General features: G+C 50.0%; 1 protein-coding gene across 1 annotated transcript in view; it reads left to right on the top strand.

Moving 5' to 3' along the window:
* The window catches only part of BUB1 (BUB1 mitotic checkpoint serine/threonine kinase), a 23,624-nt gene extending 8,829 nt beyond the window's left edge, over positions 1-14,795 (top strand). The window contains exons 16-41 of the mRNA XM_064415511.1: positions 346-763; positions 1,022-1,135; positions 3,304-3,363; positions 3,446-3,590; positions 3,872-4,068; positions 4,580-4,620; positions 4,884-4,978; positions 5,305-5,351; positions 5,443-5,633; positions 5,835-5,983; positions 6,358-6,689; positions 7,317-7,369; positions 7,884-8,024; positions 8,795-8,890; positions 9,212-9,302; positions 9,677-9,752; positions 10,281-10,461; positions 10,953-11,031; positions 11,429-11,652; positions 11,986-12,126; positions 12,693-12,808; positions 13,357-13,518; positions 13,622-13,779; positions 13,861-14,038; positions 14,207-14,313; positions 14,497-14,795. Coding sequence (XP_064271581.1) covers positions 346-763; positions 1,022-1,135; positions 3,304-3,363; positions 3,446-3,590; positions 3,872-4,068; positions 4,580-4,620; positions 4,884-4,978; positions 5,305-5,351; positions 5,443-5,633; positions 5,835-5,983; positions 6,358-6,689; positions 7,317-7,369; positions 7,884-8,024; positions 8,795-8,890; positions 9,212-9,302; positions 9,677-9,752; positions 10,281-10,461; positions 10,953-11,031; positions 11,429-11,652; positions 11,986-12,126; positions 12,693-12,808; positions 13,357-13,518; positions 13,622-13,779; positions 13,861-14,038; positions 14,207-14,313; positions 14,497-14,692 — 3,788 coding nt within the window. The 3' untranslated portion in view covers positions 14,693-14,795. The remainder of the gene's footprint in view (positions 1-345; positions 764-1,021; positions 1,136-3,303; positions 3,364-3,445; positions 3,591-3,871; positions 4,069-4,579; positions 4,621-4,883; positions 4,979-5,304; positions 5,352-5,442; positions 5,634-5,834; positions 5,984-6,357; positions 6,690-7,316; positions 7,370-7,883; positions 8,025-8,794; positions 8,891-9,211; positions 9,303-9,676; positions 9,753-10,280; positions 10,462-10,952; positions 11,032-11,428; positions 11,653-11,985; positions 12,127-12,692; positions 12,809-13,356; positions 13,519-13,621; positions 13,780-13,860; positions 14,039-14,206; positions 14,314-14,496) is intronic.

Here is a 14,795-nt window from a genome sequence, read left to right as displayed (position 1 = left end):
CATCCTCCTTGGATCCATGGGGTGTTCTGGCAGCCTGGGCTTTGCATCATAAGGAATCAAATCATGGTTTGGGCAAGAGGCTGAATGAGAAACATGGATTTCAGATGATTTCCTAAAATGAGCTTCTGTTATGATTTGGGAATATTTCCTATCTGTGTATTTGTAGTTCTTGGCTAATTATTCCTGCTTGGTGATTGCTGTTGGGTGGCTTGGGGCTCTTGGAGTCTGTGCTGCCCTCCAGGCCTTTGCTGTGCCTGTGGAAACTGGAAACCCTGCTGGGGTGCTGAGCTTGCCCTGGGGCTTGCAGCTTGCTGGAGAAGCAGGTGATGGGGTTTCTCTTCCCAGGTTGTGTATTGTGTGTTTGCTATCATTGGCATGGAGTTATTCCATGGGAAAATCCAGTACTTCCCAGCCAACTCGAATGCTCCTCACGCCCTGGAATGTGGGAATCCAGCTCTCAAGGATTCCCTATTTGCCCGTGGGAAGTACTGCAAGAACAACTTCAACAACTTTGCCTCGTCCTTCATCGTCCTCATGGAGCTCACTGTGGTCAACCAGTGGCACGATATCCTTTGTGGGGCACGTTCCCAGCTGGATCCTTGGGAAATCTGCTGGGTTTCTGTTTCCTCCCTCAGCTCCTCCTTTCCTCTTTTCCCTTAACTCCCACTCCACTCTTTGCCAATGGATTTGCCAACGTGACAGCTCAGCCTGCCAAGCTCTACTTCATCGCCTTCCACATTGTGATGGTGATAATCATTGTCAAGTACGTTTTTTGGGGTTAAGTTCCTCTGCTTTAGACAGAAAAGGGGATCTGCTCCTGTCAGGGCACTGCTGGTGGGTCCTGGGGTCACCCACTGGAGTTGGGTGGGATGTGTCTGGAGGGATCTGCTGCATTCTTGTCCCCACTGGGTGCTGCTCTGGCCTGGAGGGGATGGAGCACTGGGGAATGAGCCTGGGCACGCTGGGACAGTCAGTGCCAGGGAGGAAATGCTGCCTCAGTTCTGCTCGTTGTTTCTTTCAGTATCTTCGTGTCCTTCATCTTGGAAGCTTTCTTTGTGGAGTACTCCCTGGAGAAGAGTGAAGTGGAAACTGCCATTGAGCAGAAAATCCAGGAGCTGGGAATGGGAGTTCAAGAGTAAGCCCCCAAATGTAGCCAAGCTGCATGTGGCCAGTTTGGCACCCCTGGTGAGGGAAAGCCACCCTCTGTGTCGAGCTGTGAGCTGACATTCCCCTTCCTTGTCACAAAGTTCTGCTCATCTTCCTGAAAAATGGAGATTCCTCTTCCCCTGCCTTGAAGTTCTGCCTCCTCTGCTGGCTTAGGTGCCAGTAGAAGGCCACTGGTGTTGGCTTTGCTGCCTCCCATGGCTCTTCCAGCTGGGAATTCCAGCCCAGAGGACAGGAAAAATGCTGGAAAACAACCCCATGGCTGGTGCTTGTCCTGCCCCACTGAGAACCCATCACTGCCGGGCCCCCAGGGTGGGATGTGACCCCTTCCCAGGGTGATTCCTGGCCCTTGCCTGCAGGGATGAGCTCCAGCATGAACAGCTCCTTGACAACATGGAGAGTGCGGAGCATGAGCTCGAGGGTGGAACCAAGCCACAGAGCCAAGGGCTGGTGTTCAAAATTGCCTCCAAACGTAAGTGTGAGCCTCCAGGGTGTCCAGGCCCAAGGCTCCCAGCTGTTCCTGGGGAAACTCCCAATCCCTGCTGCTCCCTTGGGGCTGTAAAAGCAGCTAAGCCCCACCTGGAAGCTTTGGGACAGCTGTGGACGTGTGATGTTTGTTGTTTGTTTTTACTTCTGTAGCATCTCCTCCTCTCCCACCTCAGCCCTTCTGTGTTCCTTGTCTCCAGTGACCTCCCTCTGGAGACACTGCCCTGGTGGCCGAGGTCCTGCTGTGCCAAGACACCTGTTTTCCTTTCTCCTCCCTCTCTGGGCTCTGCGTTCCTGCTGCCTGGGATCACGGGGTGACAATATCCTCCTGTCCCCTGGCTCGGTGACTATTCCCCTCCTTTTCCTGGCTTTCTTGCTGTACTTCAGCTTTTCTTTGTGTGGGAATAGAAAGGCTTAAAATCCTAAATAACGGCTTTACCTTCAAGAAGGGCTCAGAGTACTTAAAGTAGATGGGGTGGAACAGCAGGCAGTGTATTTTGGGGGATTTTCTTGCCTGTTTTTGGGTATCCAGAGGAGCACATCTGGTGCTTATAGGGCATTTTGTTGTCCCACCAGGATACAGGACAGTGGACGCTCTGCTCCAGCGCATGTTCGAGGCAGAGATACCCCTGGAGGACGAAGGCCCTTCCTTTGAGGAGATCCTGAACTTGTCTCCCGCCTCGGCTGTTCCCAAGAGCCCGAGTTCCGAGAGCGCGGCGTGAGGGGGGATCAGGGAATGGGGCTGATCCCGGCTGTCCAGGTGCTCCCTGGCTGCTCCCACGCGTGGGACCCGGCTTACGCGGTGGGAACAAACAGCTTTGTCCTGTAAAGGAGCTTTATTTCATGTAAAGTCTCATATAAACCTCTGGGATGTGGGCAGGAGTCGGAGTCTCCGGCTGCGCCCGGACAGGGACGGTGCCGTGGGCAGTATGTTATGGAATAACTACTCCTTGTAACTGGAATTGTATCGCAGCACTTTTATACGCAGCTCTGGAGCGGTGTGCGCTGAACGAAGCAGCTCTTCAGCACAATAAATTCAGCAGTTTGGAAAAAAAACATGGAGTATCTCGCAATTAATGATGGCACAGGGTTGCGGCCGCTCCGTGATACCGTGCGGGGCTCGGAGGTGGGAAATGAGGAAGGGGGAGAGGGCCGGGGGCTGCTCCCCGCCCTCGGGGCCGTGCCCGGCCCTTCCCTTTCCCAATTCCTCCTTTTCTCCCTCATGTCCCTTCGGCCTCGCGCGCCGCCCAGCGGCCGCGGCGGGAGCTGCACGGAGGGCGGTGTTTCCTGCGTGATTGATGGAACCAAGGACCAATGGGGGTGCAGTGCGGGCCGAGGGCTGACCAATGGGGGTGCAGTGCGGGCCGAGCGCTGGCCAATGGGGAGGCGGTGCGGGCCGCGCGCGGCCAGTTTGAATCGGCGGGAGCGGTTGGGCATGGAGGAGTGCCGGCGGTGAGGGGATAGCGGGATGGGAGCGGGATAGCGGGATGGGAGCGGGATAGCGGGATGGGAACGGGACCGGGGGGTGCTCCGGCCCCCGGAGCTGTGCGGCTGCCGTGGCCACGCGGCGCCGCGGGGCTGGCAGAGCCTCCGCCGGCCCCGGGCGCTTCCCACCCTCCCTGATCCCGGCCTGCCCCGGCGTTTTCCCTGCAGGAATTACGAGGCTCAGATCCGGAATTACCGCGGGCCCGACCCGCTGGAGCCGTGGGACAGGTGAGCCGTGGGCCTGGCCTGCCCCAAACCCCTTTGGGGTTGTCCCGTCCCTGTCCCGGAGCTGACTCCGGAATGGTTGCAGGTACCTGCGGTGGGCAGAGGGATGCCTCCCGCTGCCAGAGAAGCAGAGCCGCTGGCCCGGGCTCCTGGAGGAGCTGGTGGAGCTGTTCGTGAGCGACAGGCGCTACCAGCAGGACCCGCGCTTCGTGGGCTACTGCCTCAAGCTGGTGCGTGCAGCTGCTCTTTTCTGGGAATGAAATGATCCCGATTTCCTCATGCCGCACTTCTGGGACTGCAGGGAGCTTTGGGAGGAGTGGGGGGCCTCGGGAATTCCGGTCCTCTGCAGGACAGGGGGAGCAGAGAAAAGCAAAAGTGTGGGTTTTTTAGCTCGGAGAGATTTGCCTTAACTTCTCTGATACTTCCCTATGAAGAAATCCTAATGTATTTTATTTTGTCTGCAACTCCCTGCGATGTTGCTGCGCGTGCTGATGGCTTTGTGCACCCGCAGGCAGAGTTCATCTCCTCCCCGTGCCAGTACTTGGAGTACCTGCACGGGCAGGGCATCGGGGCCAAGAGCTCGGATTTCTACCTGGCCTGGGCTCAGCTGCTGCTCAAGGAGGGAAACGTGCAGGGAGCAGCAGCCGTGCTCCAAAAAGGGCTCCTCAACCAGGCACAGCCCCGGGAGAACCTGCAGCAGCTCCACTGGTAACTCTGCACCTCTCCTACTCACTTCCTCAGTTAGCATAATTATTTGTAATTAACCATGGGTGGCATATTTTTGGGGGTTTTTAAAATTTTTTTAATTTTTTTCCAGTGTTGTTATTTTTGGTAAAGGGAGGTTTAAACTTAATCATGTTTCTTTGCCGTTGAATATTCATTGGGGGTTTTGGGATGTATATTAAAAAAAATTTCCCAGAGCGAAGCACATCCTTGAGCTGAGTCTTGCAGTTAAGCATTTACTTCTGGGAAGCTAATTGCAAAAAACTAAAAGTAAAACATAATATAAAACAAGTACCCAGTTCTATTTTCCTGCTGCCTCTTGAAAGCTTTTTTAGTTTTGCAGCTGTGGAGATGTCCATACACAGTAAAAATCTTTCTTTTCAATGTTGCATTTCGTGGCATGATTGTACAAGGAAATCTAAGATTGCTGGGAGGTGGGGAAGGGTGAGGGACGGGTGATTTCATGGTAATAACTGAGGGTTTTCTTGCAATTTAGCTCCCTGCAGAGTTATGATCCTTGGAATCCTCCTTTGCAAGGTGAGGATGAAGAGTCCTGTTTGATCTGTAGCTCCTCTAAATGAATTTTTTACCTCAATGAGTGAGTTTTGTCACTGAAAAAACCAAATTCCCTATAGAAATCAGTTTATTTTCCCTCTTTATGTGAAAAATTCTTAAGGACAATGTGTTCAAAACAACTTATTAATTTTCCAGTGCTTCAGGTTAATCAAAATTCACAAAGAAGCAAACAATTTTTACTCATTAATGAGTAGAAAATACTGACATTATATTTTCTGTCCCAGACGCTGCTATTGTAAAACCACTTCAGACTTCCCACGCTGCAAATCAAATGGCTCCTCCAAAAGGTGCTTCAAGTCCTAATCCCTGCAAAACTCAGGTAAATGATGAATTATTTGGGAAAGATGTTTTGTGTAGAGTTTGGGTTGGTGAGCTTGGCTGAATGGGGCAGACTGACTGTTCTGGTGTGTCTCATGATATGAGATGCATAATTGATATGGAGATGGCATTGCTGCTGTTTTCCTGCTGCAAGCATCACATCTCCATAGGAATATCTCATCTGGGAAGCACTGGGACACACCCAGTGGCCTGACACATTCCCAGAATCACAGGAATAGTATTAGCAAATTAGCCAGATTGTGTGCCAGTTGTGCTGCTTGATCTTAACTTAATCTCATTTTTTTGTGTTTCATTTCCCTGCTTTAGGCTCCAGAAGCTGCTGGTTCTCAATCCTGTGCTGCTGGAAAAGAAGTGTAAGTGGTTGGGTGGTCCTTTCCAAGTCCCACTGTGAGAAAGCCAGCTGTCTCCTGGGATGAACCCCCAACCCTGGCCCTTCCCTCCCAGGAACTACGTCACCTACATCTCCAAGTCCGAGGTCGCGCCGAAGCCGCCGTCGGGCGCTGCCGGGTGTGAGCAGGTGCCCATGTACGACAAGAACCTGCTCCTGTGCCAGGGCTCCGAGCTCTCCTTCGAGGAGCTGAGGGCCAAGAGATACTTCAGGAAATATGAGCTCCTCAGGAAGCAGCAGGCACTGGGTATCCTCCTTTTTCCAGCTCTCCAAAGGGCTGTTCCCTGGTTAAGCTCATGCCTTGGGCTTCTCTTGTTGATGGCACATTAGTGGTGTCTCTCCTGAGGAGGCACAGTGAGCCATCAGCACCACATACATCCATTTAATCTCCTTGTTTGTGGTCATACAGACCACAAATACTCATTTAATCTCACTGTTTAACCCTCAGAGGAGGAGAAGAAAGACTCCATGAGGAAAAAGGAGTCGGCAGTGCTGGAGCTCCAAGCCCTGCAGCAGAAGCTGGACCAGCTCACCCAGCTCTCCAGGAGCCTGGAGGAAACCAGACTGGAACCAGCAGCTGAGCCAAACCAGAGGGTGGTGAGTGGGTTCTGGGATGGACAGGAACTGGGCTTATCCCACAAAATCCAGCCATGCTGTTGGTTCTTAACCCACTCTGGAGGGTGAGGCTGCAATACCAGCGTGGAAACCTGGCACAACTTGCAACACCCAGATTTTAAAGGTTTCACCCTGAACTGTGGCTTTGCTTCTCCACAGTCTAGTTTGAGATGCAGCTAGAAGTTTTCTCGGGTTCTGGGCATGTGGAACTAACAGGAAAAATGGGAATGGCTGTATTTGGGGGGGAACCTAAAGGTTCTGTTACATTCTGGTCACGTGGAGCTGGTAGAGAAAATGGGAATGGCTGCATCTGGGGGGGGAATTTGGGTGTCACAGAACACTTCTCATCCCTAAAGGTGCCCCCACCTGTGAGGCCCAGCACATCTCACACCCCAGGGAGCTGGATGGCACCTGCTCCAGGGCTGGATGTGCCAAAGGGCCAAGCTCTGGTGCCTGAGCAGCCCCAATTCCAGGCACCGCCAGCGACCGCTCCCACCCTGCGGCCAGCGAAGCCCCTTGGCAACCACATCCCAGCTGCCTCCCCCTGGGAAGCACCAAAGGACCCAGCTGGAGCTCGGGCAGAGCTTGGGGAGCTCCAGAAGAGTTTGCTGCACCCTGCCTTCAGTGCTGCTCCAGCCCAGGAACGGGCTCATCCCAACCCAGCTCTGCCTCGGAGCGCAGGAGAACTGTGAGTGTGACCAGGCTCCCCCTCTGCAGTTGTGTCCTCAGGTCCACACTGAGAATTAGCTAAAAATAAGCCTCTCTTCCCCTTCTGGAAAAAAATACCTGACTGAAGCCACTGTTTATTAAACTTAGATCAAACTTGGTCCTCATGGCCACGTTTAATTCCTTTTATCCTGTGGTTTAATTGCAGTAAGAGGAAATTTGGTGTGTAATGCCTGGAATAAAAACCAGGAAGTGCTTTGCTCCTGCAGATCCCACTCCAAGTTCTCCAGAGAAAGATAAAAAGTGCTGGTATTTCTCTCCTGCACTTTTGCTGTGGGACTTGGCCACAAAATGGGGGGGGCAGAGGGAGAAGCCCAGGCTGGCAAAGCAAGGGTGGCTCAGAGGACTTGGCCAAGGTGGGAACATTTGTTCACTCATATTCTGGAATTCCTTGGAAGCAAACTGTGTCCTAGGAGAGCTTTTAATGTATTTTAATATTCTCTGCTGTCTCCCAGGTTATTGGCAGCTGTAGGAGAAACTTTCCAGGGTGATCTTTATTAAAGGACCTCTCACTTGGTTGAAATAGAGATTTAAATGGGATTTAAATAGCCTTTATTCCAAGGTAATGTTGTGACTCTTTCTTCTGAAGGTCCCCTAACAAAGGATCCGCTGGATTAACTCCTGCTGTGGATGTGAAGGAAGGTAAGGAACCCTTGGATGGAGACTGATGCCATTGGTGTGGCTGTTCCCAGCTGGGAATCATTAACTGCATGTGGACACCAGTTCCAACCCTGGCAAAGCTTCCTGCCTTCCCAGCCTCCATCCCTGCATGTCTGTGCAGGGTCTCTCTATCCCTTCCATGGAGCATGGATCCAGTCCCTGTTCCCATGCTCTCAGCAGTTCCTTTTGGAGCATGGCTGGAAATGGCTGTTTGTCCTCGCTGGCTCCTGCTTCACTTTCTGTGTCAGGATAGAGCATTCCTGGGAATTGCAGATGGATTCCCTGGAAGCCACCCAGCTGTCCCAGGTTCCTCTTGCCCTCCAGGGTAGCCTCCCTTGGGAGCTTGCCACACAAATCTCTGAACAAGCCAAAATCTCCCCCCAAATTCCACGTCGCTGCTGCTCCTTTTGTTTACTTCCCTCACTAATATTTTGCTGGAATGCTCGTAAACAATCCCAGGCTCCTTCAGGAATGATCTTGCCCTTGTGTTTTCCAGCCTCCAGAGTTGGGAATTCCTCCTTTGCCTATGGAAATGCTTCCCAAGCCACCCCCAACACCTCTCTGGGAGGAGCAGTGGGGGCGACAACGCCCTTCAAGGTGCAGCCCTCACCCACAGTCCACACCAAGGAAGCCTTGGGTAAGGTCTGGAATGAAGTTTTCCTTCCCCTGGAGTCCCTGGGATCTTCCCTGGGAATGTTAGTGGAGCCTTTTGTAGCCAAGGGAGCTGTTCAGGGGTGGGCATGTGCACCATTCAAAGAGGAAAATGACATTAAATCATTAATTTTCTGTTGGGATTATCTGGGTGACCCAAAACTTCTGACCGGAAATTGATGTTTTAACAACATCCCAGCAGCCACATCCCATCAATTCCTGGATAAATCACTGCCAGGCTTCTTTGGGAGTGTGTTGTCTAAGCTGCCTTTTCAGGGAATCCTGTTTGGGATGTGAAGACCTAAAGACACTAATTTGGAAGTTCACAATCAGATCTGCCTGATGCTGAGCTGAATAAAAATCAGAAGAGAAAAAAAAAAAAAAAACAACCAAAAAGATCCTGTGACATTCATGAGTCCTACAAATATTTAAGTTTTCAAAAAGTCTGAGACTTAAAGGAGAATTTTCTCTTAGGAAACTTGGAATCTCCCCTTGGATAGGGAATAAAAAGGGCCATGACCAAGTGTGTGTTGGCCAAATTGGCCCTTCCTGAGTCTGATTGGTTGTCTGAGGTGTTTAAATGCAAGAGGGAGGAATAATTGATTATTGACTGCTGATAAATTATAAGAATATTGTTAATTGGTATTTAAGGCTGTTAGAGTTAATTGGCATTAACATTTGATTTGGCTACTACACAAGGAAGAACCTCTGAGAATTTCTTTTTATGGGAGTGTTATTCCTTTATTTCTTTCTTAGGTGTTCTCATGGATATGTTCCAAACACCGTTCTTGCCTGAGCCATCTCCCCTGGAAGACAGTGAGGAACAATTTGAAGCCTTTTGCAGAAAAAGTGGTGTGTGCTCTTTATTTTCCCAGTCCCTGGAATTCCATCCTTTATTTCCCACTGACACCTCCCACCAGCCCTTGCTGCAAGAGCTGAGCCACTCTGAAACCCAGAGGCTTTACAGGAGTGAGCAGAGAGAGCTTTCACTTCTGGGGTTGGGCTGGAAAAATCTTCTTGCCAAGAGTTTGTAGGAAAGGTGATTGGAATGGGAATTCTGCAGGTGCAGCTGGATGGAGCCCTGAGCATCACGTGCCTGGAGAGGGGGGAGAATGTGGCTGTGTAAATAATCTTTATTGGGTGAAGATAACCGGGGTTATCTTTTCTTCTCAGAGCCTGGTGGATGTTTGAAAACCACGATTGTTGTCCCTGCCACTCCTGCATTTGCCATCTTTGAGGATGAGGAGGAGAAGGAGAATGGCAGGTAAGGAGGGGAAAAGGAGCAGCTGAGCTCAGCTCCTTAAAAATCATGGAAAAATCGATCCCATTCCATGGGACTTTGCTGTGGCTCTGCCAGGATACAACTGGTGGCAGCTGCCTGGAGTGGCACGAGAAAAGCAGGAGCTGCTGCTCTGGGATTGCACAACTTCCCTGTTTGGACAGTGCTTGGGAGGCTTCATTCCCTGCAGAATTTGGGTCTAGCTCTGAGCTGCTGCAGCTTCCCCAGGTTGCTGCAAATGGGGCTCTTGAAATAAAATTTAAAGTTCAAGTTAAAACAAACCAACCTTTTTTGTGACCTGTGTGCCTGGGAAAGCTCCTGGGGAAAAGTTGTTCTAAAGTTTTTGGATCATTTTTCAGGATCCCACAGCACAAGAGCAAACCAGAAGAGCCCAGAACTTTTGGAGAACATCCCTTGACTGACTGTGCAGCAGAAGTGAGTGGTGATCCTGCAGGGATTGGCCTTGGAAGTGGGTTATGCACTTAGGAAGGTTACCAGAGTGGGTGGATTCACCTCTGCTCTATCCCAGTCCCATAATATTCCTAGGAATGATGCCTGCTGAAGGCTGGATACTTCTTCCCATTTCTTGATTTTTGGATGAAGGATTTCTTTGGTTTTTGATTGTTGATTGAAATAAAATTGATGGAGAACTCCACCACTCAAATGTATGGAGCTGGCATCAGTTATGGGGAGGAAGAGACATTTCATCTTCCAGCAGCCACCTTGCAGCTTCCATAGCCAAGGAGATGGATAAAACTTGGATAGAAAAGATCCCATCCCATGGGATTGGCTTTTCCAGGCTCTCACAGCAATTTCTGGTGGTCTGGCATTTTGCTGTGGCTTTGACTATTACCAACATTCAGATCTAGTCTGAAACTATGGAAACATGGGATTTTGTTTATATTCCAGGATCATTTTGATGTTTTCATTTTAAATCTTGATTTATTTTTTTTTCCTGCCTAGGAAGAGACAGGGACCACGGAATTCCTGCGGGATGATTACACGGTGTGGAATGGCCCCTGCAGCAACAAAGCCCTGGCTCCCAGTCCAGACAACACCAGGGATTTTGCCCGAGCTGCCCAGCTCATGTCCACACCCTTTAATTACCTGGCAGCTCCTTCCCACCCCCCTTTGCAGGACAGAGGTAAAATAAGGAATATTGTGTGTGGAAAACATTGAATTTGGTGCCTCATGATTCCATTTCTGCCCAAATCCAAATCCCACCCAGGTGTGGCTCCCACTGCTGCCACTCCTGAGTCCACATTCCCTGTGGAACAGCAGCTCATAAGCTCTCCAAGGATTTTTAATGGGGATTAGAGGAGGTGGTGAGAGACAAGAGAGGCTTTGTGTGTCCAGCTGCTGCTGTGAACCATTCCAAGGGGTTGGGAATATCCAAACATTGGCTGAATCCCATCTGGGAGCACCTTTATGCTGCTCTGCCCCTTTTAAGTCTTGGAATCTGCTCCCTGGAGAAATCCAGCTGTTATTTTAACTTGGAAATTTCAAATGAGGCTTTGTTGAGTTCTGGTTTTCGTGGCAGCAGCTTTCAGAGCTGCTGGATGAGAATACTCCAAATATTCCTGCTTTTGGGGAAATAAACATTGATTTGCTCTTGTTCTCTCTCCCTTTGTTCAGCCTGTAAGGAAAACTTGCCCCAAATGAATCTGGAATTCTCTGAAGAACTGCACAGGCAGCCAAAGCCCAAGAAGTTAAGGTATGCTGATCTAATGTAAGTTTCCCAAGGTTTTCCACTGTATCAGCCTGGCTCTGCCCAGCACTCTGGGGGTAAATAGACCTGGGTTTGGTGACCATGCCCCAAAAATCCTTCCAAGATTTAAGTTCTGCCCCATGGAAATTAAAAATTAACTGGCCAAAAACTCCACTGTTTTCTTCTCTTGGTGAACTTGAGAATTATTAGGGAATGGGTAAAATGACTAGACCAAATCTAATTTTCTTAAGAAAACTCCATTTTATTCACCTCCATATTGGCCACGGTGGCATTTGACATGTTTTTGCTCCCTAAAGGTGCCAAACCCTCAAGGCAGAAGATTAATAATATAACACTATTATAACATTATCAATAATTGCTAATATTTTGTTTAAATCCATAGCCCTGCTCTCGAACACGTCCCGGAACAGAGAGGGCTTCATGGTAAGGCCCTGAAACAAGGGACTGGGATCCAGGGAATTGCTGCAGCTGCTTCCCAACCACTGCACGAGCAGACAGCTCAAAGCAGAACTGGACACTCCTCCTGCCTTGGGGTGGATAGACCTTCCCAGGAGATGCCCTGTGGAGCAGGGCAGGACAGGACAGCCTGGAGCGGGAGACCTGCAGGTACACAGCATTCCCTGGTTTTCCTCCCTGCATTCCAAGGGAATGTGCACTGGAGGGAGCAATTCCGTGATTCCTGCGAGGGATGAGTGTGGGTTGTACCTGGATTGCACATTGCCATGGATACTCCAGAGTGCACTTCGGGAAGCTCTGGATTTCTGGGCAGGTGCAAAAGCTGGAGCGTCAAAATCAAGAGATACTTCACATATCCTTATTCCTCCTGGGGGTTTTGATTTATTATTTTCTTTAAATTAGTGATGCTCTCTCAAGCCCAAGCTTGTGTTACCTCCTTGGAATGACACCCAGAGCTTAAACACTTCCCTTTTTTCCATGAAGTCCTTGTTGAGAACCCTTGGGACAAGGAATTGATTGGCAAGTTCTTGTCGGAGCTTCCGAAGCCGCTCCACACCTACGCCAACTACTTTGAGTGGAAATCTCCCCTTCCATTCATCAAAGTGAAGGCTCAGCTCTCACTGGGTAAGAGCTCCTTCAAACTTATCACTGCCAAGCATTTCTTGAAGCATTTTCTAGGAGAACCTCTCGGAAGTACGTGGGAATTCAGCTTCCTTGTGTGTGTGTATCTCCAGATTATCTCAGCCTCAGGTTGGGAATTAGGCCTGGGGTTGGTTTGTTTGCCTTTTGTAGCACGAGCCTTTTGGATGAGGCATTTTTCCCAGTTCTCCCTGTAAACTGGGCCACAGCTCTCCAGCTTTGTGTGGAACAGCAGCGGGCCCATGTCAACAAAAGCTGTAGGACAGGGATTGCAACATCCCTGTGGGACTTAAACATTAGTGTTTACTTTTCAGGGCATGGCCTTTGGAATTTGACTGCTTCCAGGGGGTCAGGCAAAAATAGAAACACTGGGGTCGAGTGTGTGGCACATCCAGCACTCCTGCTCTCTCCTGTTCCTAGCAGGAAGAGATTTGTTGGGAAAGATTTGATCTAGGATTAAATAATTCATATGGGCTGGTGCTTTTCTCTTTTTTTCTCCTGTTTTTCCTCTGTGGAGTTGGCAAGCAGGATTTTATGTTAATCTTTTAAAGGTTCCAGCTCATTCCACGTGGACTGCTTGGCTGGAGAAGGAGCTTTTGCCCAAGTCTATCAAGCTTCCATCCTGGATGCCAGTAACCCTCAGAATAATCAGAAAGTGATATTCAAGGTCAGTGCTGCTGGGCCACAATTTTTGTGGATCTTCTCTCCAACATTTAGTCCTTCAGGAAAAACTAAAGCCCCTCTTTAACTCCTGAAGTGAAACTTTTTCAGGAGAGAAAGGGGATTTATGCTTTCTTTGGAGCATCAGGGATTCACAAGGTGTGTGTGGAATTGTGGCATGGAATTGAAGCCTAGATTTGAGAGGATTAATCATGGAGTTTATCAGCTGAGGTTAATTACTGTGAGGGTGGGCAGGCCCTGGCACAGGTTGCCCACAGAAGCTGTGGCTGCCCCTGGATCCCTGGAAATGTCCAAGACCAGGATGGACAGGGCTTGGAGCAACCTGGGATAGTGGAAAGTATCCTGTGGCAGGGGATGGAAGATGGAACTTGGATCATCTTTCAGTTCCCTCCCAAACTAAACCACTCTGGGATAAGCTCAAGAGGGAAGATGCCTGATCTGCCATTAAAAACCAACAACAAAGCCCAACCTGAGAGGAACCCCAGCTTTTACTGCTCCCAGATTTTTCCAGGAAAATCCCCTTCTTTCTTCCAGGTCCAGAAACCTGCCAACCCCTGGGAGTTCTACATTGCAACCCAGCTGGTGGAGAGGCTGAGCCCCAGCGTGCGCCACCTCTACATCCACTTCTACTCTGCCCATTTCTTCCCCAACGGCAGCGTTCTGGTGGGGGAGCTCCACAACTACGGAACGCTGCTCGTGAGTGCCACCAGCTTCTGCTCCAGAGCATTCCCTCCTCCTGACTGACCTCCTTTGGGAATCTGCTGTGCCTTAATCCGTGCTGTGTGTCTCTGGCTTCCAGAATGCCGTCAACATGTACAAGAAGCTCCCAGAGAAGGTGATGCCCCAAGCCCTTGTCATCTACTTCGCTGTCAAAATCCTTCACATGGTGGAGGAGTTGCACAGCTGCAAAATCATCCACGGGGACATCAAACCTGACAATTTCATCCTGGGAGAAAGGCAAGTGTCTCCTGTTGTCACCAGGTGTCACCACATGGGAGCCTGGAGACACTGAGGGGGTGTTTCTTGTCCTGGTTGAAGGTTCCTGGACAACAGCACGTGTGACATCGATGGGCTCTGCCATGGCCTGACCCTCATTGACCTGGGCCAGAGCATCGACATGAAGCTCTTCCCTGAGGGAACAGCCTTCACTGCCAGGTGTGAAACATCTGGATTCCAGTGCGTGGAAATGCTGACCAACAAACCATGGAACTACCAGGTAAGGGATGGCCTGGAATCTCAGAGCTCACCGCACACCGAACAATTGGACTCTGGTACCAGAGCTGGAGCCTCTTGCAGAGCCTCTCCCTCTCCATGGGGTGTTTTCAGCTCATTTTTAGTGCTCTGGGTGTGTTTTTGACACAAAGCTGGTGTGGTTTTGGTTTAGACAGACTACTTTGGGGTGGCAGCCACCGTGTACTGCCTGCTCTTCGGGACCTACATGCGCCTCAAGGATGACAACGGGGTCTGGAAGCCTGAGGGGACCTTCAGGAGGTGGGTGTCCAAAATATTCCCCAAATCTTTGCCTAGATTTCCTAGAAACCCATATTAGTACCACATTGCTCCGAGGTCATGTCCTGTCACAACTTTTCTAACTGGGAGCAGAGTGAAAATGAGTATTTTAACAGCTGAATTTAGTGCTTTTTTTTTTTGATGCTTTTTTGTCCCTTTTTGCAGGCTTGCCAACGCTGAGCTGTGGAAAGAGTTCTTTGAGAGCCTGCTGAACATTCCCAGCTGCCACAACCTGCCTTCCCTCAGAGTCCTGCGCCAGAAGCTCAAGGATTTATTTTGCAGGTCCTACGCTAAGGAAATCAAGTTCCTTCGGAACAGACTTGTTGTGTTGCTGCTCGAGCACAAACGCTCACGGAAATAAGGGCTGAGTTTGCCCAGTTTCCAAGGACTTGGGGTTTTATGGATGTGGAATATTTTTGTAATAACTTGGTTTCAAATAATAAACGGGTTTGGGGTTGACTTCA

The sequence above is a fragment of the Passer domesticus genome, chromosome 3, assembly GCF_036417665.1.
Source record: "Passer domesticus isolate bPasDom1 chromosome 3, bPasDom1.hap1, whole genome shotgun sequence".
Taxonomy (NCBI): domain Eukaryota; kingdom Metazoa; phylum Chordata; class Aves; order Passeriformes; family Passeridae; genus Passer; species Passer domesticus.
Note: the sequence above shows the minus strand (reverse complement) of the source record. Positions and strands in the feature narration are given on the sequence as shown.